The 8,159-nt window shown below is 35.8% G+C and overlaps 2 protein-coding genes across 2 annotated transcripts; one reads left to right on the top strand and one right to left on the bottom strand.

Annotated features, from left to right (window-relative positions):
* The first annotated feature begins 2,028 nt into the window (after positions 1-2,028).
* LOC130676321 (uncharacterized) lies at positions 2,029-3,453 on the top strand. The gene has a single exon (XM_057482475.1). The coding sequence runs from the start codon at positions 2,029-2,031 to the stop codon at positions 3,451-3,453; it is 1,425 nt and encodes a 474-aa protein (XP_057338458.1).
* A 2,074-nt stretch (positions 3,454-5,527) lies between these two features.
* Positions 5,528-6,927, bottom strand: LOC130676320 (uncharacterized). Its single transcript, XM_057482474.1, has 2 exons — positions 6,867-6,927; positions 5,528-6,783 (listed from the first exon to the last, which is right to left on the bottom strand). The coding sequence occupies exons 1-2, from the start codon at positions 6,925-6,927 to the stop codon at positions 5,528-5,530; spliced, it is 1,317 nt and encodes a 438-aa protein (XP_057338457.1).
* Between the last annotated feature and the right edge of the window lie 1,232 nt (positions 6,928-8,159).

Raw genomic sequence — 8,159 nt, 5'->3', positions numbered from 1 at the left:
CAAAAACACCACACCATGATACACCCGGGACTCAAAAGCACTCAAAAACCATCTAGCTTAGCCGCTAAAAGCACTCAATAAAGACGTCTGCTTCTACATGACAACTCGAGCGACGCTCAACTGAACTCAGTTGCACTCAACACGTCTGGTACTCATCTTACCCGCACTCATCGCCCAGCAATCTTACTCGCAACTTGCCTAGTGGACTTGATCACCACCAAGTTAAGTACTGATCCAGTACGCATATTGCTGGATCCAGGTTCTGAACTATCGTTTGTTTCAGATTCCTTGGTAAATTCACTCAAACTTAAACGCACTCACTTATCTATCCAGATTATTGGTATTGGTGTTGCCAATGCTGGTAGAACTAAAGGTCAAGTCGCACTCAAGCTATCATCTAGGCATTCAAACGATTCAGTCATCATCAGTGCTCATATACTAGGTGGTCTTACTACTCAACTACCATCTGTTGCACTCAACACACTCAACTGGGACCAATACAAACAACTACAATTGGCAGATCCAGCGTTCATGAGACCAGGACCAATTGATATCATCATTGGTGCCGATCATTATAGTCTTATCATTAAAGATGCACTCATTAAAAGGTCTGAAGGCCTGCCAATCGCTCAAGATACCATCTTCGGATGGATATTACTTGGTCCAGTTACTCAACACACTCATCGACCATCTATTACTCATCATGCTGCTGTCGAGCAGTCAACTCAACAACTTCAAGACCTGCTATCACGCTTCTGGACTCAAGAAGAAATTCCAGTCAGCAAAATCAAGGAACTCAACCCAGATGAGGAGGCGTGTGAAGCGCATTTTCAACAAACTCATCGACGAGACAGTTCAGGACGATACATAGTTCGACTGCCAATCAAATCGTCATCTCAACAGCTGGGAAATTCGTACTCAGCAGCATACCGCTGTCTTATTCATCTCAAACGGCGTCTAGATCATGACGACCGTTTGAAAGCACTCTACCTTCATTTTCTGAAGGAATACAAAGAACTCAACCACATGGTGGAATCAACTCAATCAACAACAAGTGAACCAGACTACTATCTCCCTCATCATGGAGTTTCACGGGAAAGCAGCATCACAACCAAGCTGCGAGTAGTTTTCAACGGTTCCAAAACCACCAGCTCAGGTCTTTCACTCAACGATGTGCTTCACACCGGTCCAAAACTGCAACTAGACATCTTCGCCGTACTTATAGGAGTTCGCACTCATAAGCTCATTTTCATAACAGATATCACAAAAATGTTTAGACAGATTTTGGTCGACGAACGCGATCAATCACTTCAACAAATACTCTGGTTCAACCAACAAGGCCAAATAACTCCATATTAACTCACCACGGTCACCTACGGAACCAGACCAGCTCCATATTTGGCCGTTCGTGCTCTACTTCAGTTGGTTGAATACGAAAGACATCGATTTCCTCTTGTGATCATTCCACTCATCCACGGAAGATATGTTGACGATATCTTTGGTGGTGCCGATGACTTGAACTCATTACAACAAGTTGCTGATCAACTTGAAGCACTCTGCAAGGCGGGCGGATTCCCTCTTGCTAAATAGGCAAGCAATCATCCAAAATTACAACAACTCAATCATGTGGAAGCGATCAAGAATCACAAATTCGAGGATTCAGACTCCAGCACCAAGATTCTGGGCATGTACTGGTCCTCATACTCAGATCAGTTCTATTTCACGTACTCACCACCATGCTCAACTCAAAAATTTACAGAAAGGATCATACTATCAGAGATTGCTCAAATTTTTGATCCTCTTGGATTTCTCGCACCACTCATCATTCGAGCCAAGGTATTTATGCAGGAGCTTTGGCTCGAAAAGCTCAGCTGGGACGCTCCATTGGCAGCCAATCAACGGCATAAATGGAGAAACTTCAAAAATGAACTCAAACTTATCTCTGAAATCAAAATTCCAAGATGGATCCACTCATCCACTTGCTCAACCACCGAAATCCATGGATTCTCGGACGCCTCTTAATTGGCAATGGCAGCTGCCGTGTTCATCAAAGTCCACACACCTGCTCATGGAGTCAGAGTTACGCTGCTCTGCTCCAAAACCAAGGTAGCTCCGTTAAAACGACTAACGATACCAAGGTTAGAACTCACCGCAGCTCACATGTTGGCAAAACTCACCAAACACTGCCAGAGCACTCTAAATCTCACTCAATCGCCAATATACTTGTGGACGGACTCAACAATTACACTCACGTGGATTAAATCTCATCCGTCTCGCTGGAAGGAGTTTGTTCGGAATAGGGTGTCACATATTCAAGATCTACTTCCAGATGGTCACTGGAATTTCATTCCGGGCACACAAAATCCAGCAGACTGCGCAACACGAGGGTTGACACCTACTCAACTCCGTGATCATCAACTATGGTGGACTGGCCCACCATGGTTGCTCAAGAGTTCATCGTCCTGGCCTAAATGTCCATCAATCGATGATACAGGAGCTCAAGCAGAAGAACGGCCTGGACTGGCCCTGTTCTCATCGAATTCATCACTGAAATCAAATTGGCCTATCATGGAACGGCCAATACCACTCCTACGCATGTTACGAGCTACTGCAATCTGCTTTAGACTCCGTGACATGATCAAGAAATTACCAAACTCATCACTCAAGGCTCCAATTACCTCTGACGAAGTAATTTCAGCACTCAACTTCTGTATCAAAGAAACTCAACGCATTCATTTTTCAAACGAGATCAACATGCACTCTAAACACGCACCATGGCCTAATGGTCATCCATTTGCTCGATTGGTTGCATTCATTGACACCGACGGCATCATTCGAGTAGGTGGACGGTTGGAAAATTCTCCAAATCAAGACCAAAGTAAGCACCCTGCTATTCTACCACGGAATGCGGCAATCACTAAACTCATCATCTCTGATGCTCATCAGCGTACCATGCATGGTGGTACTCAACTTACCCTTGCATTCGTACGACAAAAGTACTGGATCATTGGCGGTAGACAACCAGTACGCTCAATTATACTCAAATGTATAAGATGCGCACGACATCGTGCTGATAGAGCTCAACAACTCATGGGTCAGCTCCCAGTATCACGAGTCACTCCATCATCTGCATTCACTCACACTGGAGTTGACTATGCTGGTCCAATAACACTCAAAAATTGGAGACGCAGAGGAGCAAAAACATACAAAGGCTGGATTTGTGTTTTTGTCTGCCTTTCTACGTCAGCAGTACATCTAGAGGTAGTCAGCGACTACAGCTCTAGTGGGTTCATCGCAGCACTCCGCAGATTTATCAGCCGACGAGGCATCTGTACAGCACTCTACAGCGATTGTGGAACGACGTTCAAAGGCGCTGAAACTGATCTCAACCGTCTGTTCACTCAAGGAACTCAAGAGTCAAGAGAAATACTGGGTCACATCACTGTGAACTAGGGATGGGCGATATGCATCGATGTTTCGACTATCGATATTTTTTAGGGGAAACATCGATGTTTTTCGTCGATATTTTTTCTAAGTCGAAACATCGATGGTCAATGGAGTAATTTGAACTATCGACATCGTTCAGTGATTTACCTACAGAGGGCATACCCTCAAAGATTATATATTGTTTTTGTTGACACAGTTTAGTACTACAGTTAAATTTTAACGGTGACTTTTATATTTTTAACTAGACTTTATTGTCTTGATATTATAAACTAAATTAATAGTTTAGTCACTAAACTTTAGTGGACTATTATTTTGTGAATGTAATTACTATAATTGACATGGCTGCCAATAATATTAACATCGCTCAAGTACCTCGTAAGTACATTTTTTTATCATATCAATTATGATATTACTAAATCTAACCTTAATTTTGATTGCTTACTTAAATTAATGTAATATAATTAATAACTTTTTTGTGATTTGGGTTTATTTAGATAATTCCGGAGCTAGGAGGTATAAATTATACTTCCAAATTGATCAAGAACATCTGTTTTTGATTGAAAATCTTGATTTTCACACCTATTTACAAATTAAGAGTACGTATAACCTATAGACATTATTTGAATAATGATGTTAATAAATAATTAATGATACACTTTTTTGTAGGTAATGATCAAGAGGCTTATGATTACATTCAAAACTTGATTCGCACTGGCCAGTATCCAATTCAAAACCCAGCGTAAATTTGTATTCCTCTCTCTTAGAAATAATTGTTTATAATCAATTAAACATCATTAATTAATATAATAATAATAATAAAAATAATTAACATCCATTAATTAACACTCGTGTTTATTTATTTTTTACATAAATTTATCATTTGTCAATTCAAATTTTACGGCTAGTTTTAGTTATTCTACCGCACGTTCATTACATCAACCAATAGGATTACTTGGATAAAAAATTTAAACCTCTACGGTTTTTTTCACAGACGCTATGCTATAGTAAGCTATTACGCTATAGTAATTTTATAGTAAGCTAAGTAAAGACTTAAGTGTGAATCTTAATTTTTAATTAATGTGAATAACTATTTATAGTTATTAATTTTAATTATTTATAGTTTATTTTATCTCTAAAAGTTGTCATTAAACTGAAACTTTAAATTCAATATGATGGATGACATTGACGACTGGCAACGTATGTACTGCTGTATAACCTAAAATTTTTTGTGTTAATTATTTTTACTTTCGATATGAATTTTATTCCATTTTTATAAAAAAATTATTTTCTTCTAGAACAAGAAGATACCAGATCGTTTAAAATATGGTTTAAAATTGATGATCAAAATGCAGAACCGTGGATAATCTCTGATATCAAAACATCAGATTATGTCAGATTGAAACGTATGTATATAGCAATTATAACTAACTAATAATAGTTTTTTAATATCTTTCACATTTACAGATAATAATCAGTATGCTTACGAATTTATTATGGATATACTGAATAAAATGGTCACACAGTAATTTAAAGGGAAGTTTCCTAAACTTGAATGAATCCCCTACAAGCTCCATTTTTGATTTAAAAAAAAAAAATTTTTTTGCATCCTTGACATCCATTTGAAAAACCTTTAAAAAATGGTTACGTAACAAATTGCCCTCGGACAAAATAACCCCGACAAAATAACCTGGGACAAAATAACCTCGTAACAAAATAACCTAAACAAAAATATCTTTGTTATGAAATAACCTGAACAACAATAACCTTTAAGTACGATTTTTATCATTATAGATTTATGTAAATATTAACATTGAAATTAAAAAAAATATAACAATTATTGAGTATAGTTATGAAATTTATTTATATAAAATACATATTATATTTTTATATAAATAACAACTATTCATCATTTAATAATTGCACCTTAAGCATATAACCCATACTCCTAATCAGGTACAATTTCTTATTGCATGTAATTTAATATAATTTAATGAATATTATTTATGGAAAATTAACGGAAATAATAATAATAAAAACAGTAATATTTGTAATTGAGAAATTCTAACAAATTATATAATAATTATAAACTAAGGAGAGTACCAACATCATGAAGATATTGTAATTTTTTTTTTTTATCATATTGGTTCACAATTTTCGTCAACCGACTATCAAAATTAGCATACATTTTTCTTCGTTTAGGCATAACATTCATACCGGTGTTAAGTTGTGTTATAAAAAGTTCAGTAATCGTCTGTTCATCTTTTATAACATTTATAAATCTACCCATGGATGCATGACTCACACGAACTTTAGCATTAAAAGACGAATGCCACCCTTCGATGCCATTATTAGAGCGCATTTCTTCATTGATAACGGCATCATAACAGTTCCATAATTTAATTGGAAAATAAGGTTTCAAACGGCGCTTGCCACTACGTGACAACACACCGACCCAAGTTTTCTCAAAATAATTCACGAAAGGCTCCAATTCAACCTCATAATCGTCGAAATATGTCGATTGAATAAGTTCTTGGAATGCATCACAAACATCTTGCACAGGAACGAATGCCAATGCCATTAACATTTTAATGTTCAACGCGAATCGAACATTATTATTATATAGTTTTTGTAATCCTAGTGATTGTACATTTCTCCATAATGATTGGGTAAAGTGGAAGAAGCAACCTGACATGTTTGCATCTGAAAAGCATGATGTAAACGCTGTCATAAATGCTGATTCGAAGTCAATCATTATTCTTCTAGGCTGTAAGCCAGGTACACGGTTCTTTATGACAGTTAATGCATCAGTATACATTTGTTCGGTTTTATTCGGCAGAAGCATATAAATTAATGGCAACAACTTGCCATTTACCAGTGCGTGTATGGTATATAATTGCTTGAATATCTTAGGAACTGAAGAAAATGTTCCGTCTCCAGCCCAATTAGGATACTCAGCTAACGTTTGTAAATTCTTATTTGTTGCAAAAATTAAAAAACGTGATTTACCACCACCACTATCATAAAAGAGGAACTTGTCATCTTTTTTAGTAACAGTATAAGCATCAGGTATAACTAAATCTTTCCTTGAATTAACTTCTGGAAACAACGGCATCACAGCATTCCTAGCGCGTTGGATATCACGTGCCATTGACACCATCTTTGGTAATCGAGCAACGACAGGCGATGAAACATTTGAAATGGCGGATGCAATAACTGATGCAGGATTGTCATCGTTAGATATGGCTCTTTTTTTAATTTTATTCATAACAACTTTAGCTTGAATGTCAGAAACTTCAGAAGCATGTACATGATTAGGTTGATCTCCAATAACATTTCCTACAATAATAATTAGAATCCCAATATTATTAAAATCATTCGTTGATATTGATTCAATAAACCCTTAATACTAAAATACTAACCAGTACGCTTATCAGTATCAGTGTAAATAATGGCTTTACAAGCAAGGGTGGAATGATACATTACACAACGCCACGATATTCCTTTTTTTACATCAGCTTTGCGGGTATACAAGTAACCTCCATCATACAATTGCTTTTTATTTTTTTGTGATAACACAAATTTTAATGGCATTTTTAATTATAATATTGTTGAATTAATAATTTCGATACTAAAATCACCAAATGACGCGAATCCAACTTTACACAACATATAACTTACGTATATACATTAACCAAACTTGTAATGTATATACCAATAACATAAATTAATCAGTGTATCCATAGATGGCGACTATTTACAAATGACTTAGCGGGAAAATAATTTAAATTTAAACATTTATAATTTTTTCAGGTTATTGTTGAGCAGGTTGTTTTTTTTTAGGTTTTTTTTTTCGGGTTATTTTGTTACGAGGTTATTTTGTCCGAGGTTATTTTGTCGGGGTTATTTTGTCGAGGTTATTTTGTCCGAAGGCAACCGGTCGTGTCACCTAAAAAATAGCCATTTTCTGGTGTTTTAGTCGACTCATCGCTACTCTGCAAATATTGATAAAAAAAATAATGTTGCCAGGTAATTTTACAGCTTAATGTACCCCCCAAAACCCTGGAAATTTTCAGATTGATCCATTAAACCGTTTGTCCGGTCCGATTGCTCAAAGTTTTACAAAACAATTAAAGGAACAAGTTTTGTTCCTTAATTTGTGTAATCATTACCAAAATGAAAAAATTAATTTTTTTCGGATTTTCTTTCAATTTTGCGTTAGTTATTCAGTACTTGTAAGGTAAAGAGTAAAAAAAAAATTTTTCGAATAAACGAGACCAAACAAGAATTTTTTTACATTTTTTTTTTTTTACGTTTCATTCGGGGGGTTATTTTTTTTTTCGTTTTTCGGAAAAGAATTTTTCTTTTACTCTTTACCTTACAAGTACTGAATAACTAACGCAAAAATAAAGAAAATCTGAAAAAAAATAATTTTTTCATTTTGGTAATGATTACACAGTTTAAGGAACAAAACTTGTTCCTTCAATTGTTTTGCAAAACTTTGAGCAATCGGACCGGACAAACGGTTCAATGGATCAATCTGAAAATTTCCAGGGTTTTTTGGGGCACATTAAGCTGTAAAATCCCCTGGCAACATTATTTTTTTTATCAATATTTGCAGAGTAGCGATAAGTCGACTAAAAAACCAGAAAATGGCTATTTTTTAAAGGTTTTTCAAATTGATGTCAAGGATGAAAAAAAATTTTTTTTTTTTT

This window comes from Microplitis mediator, chromosome 10 (assembly GCF_029852145.1).
Source record: "Microplitis mediator isolate UGA2020A chromosome 10, iyMicMedi2.1, whole genome shotgun sequence".
In the NCBI taxonomy this organism is placed as follows: Eukaryota; Metazoa; Arthropoda; class Insecta; order Hymenoptera; family Braconidae; genus Microplitis; species Microplitis mediator.
This window is presented reverse-complemented; position numbering and strand designations above follow the sequence as displayed.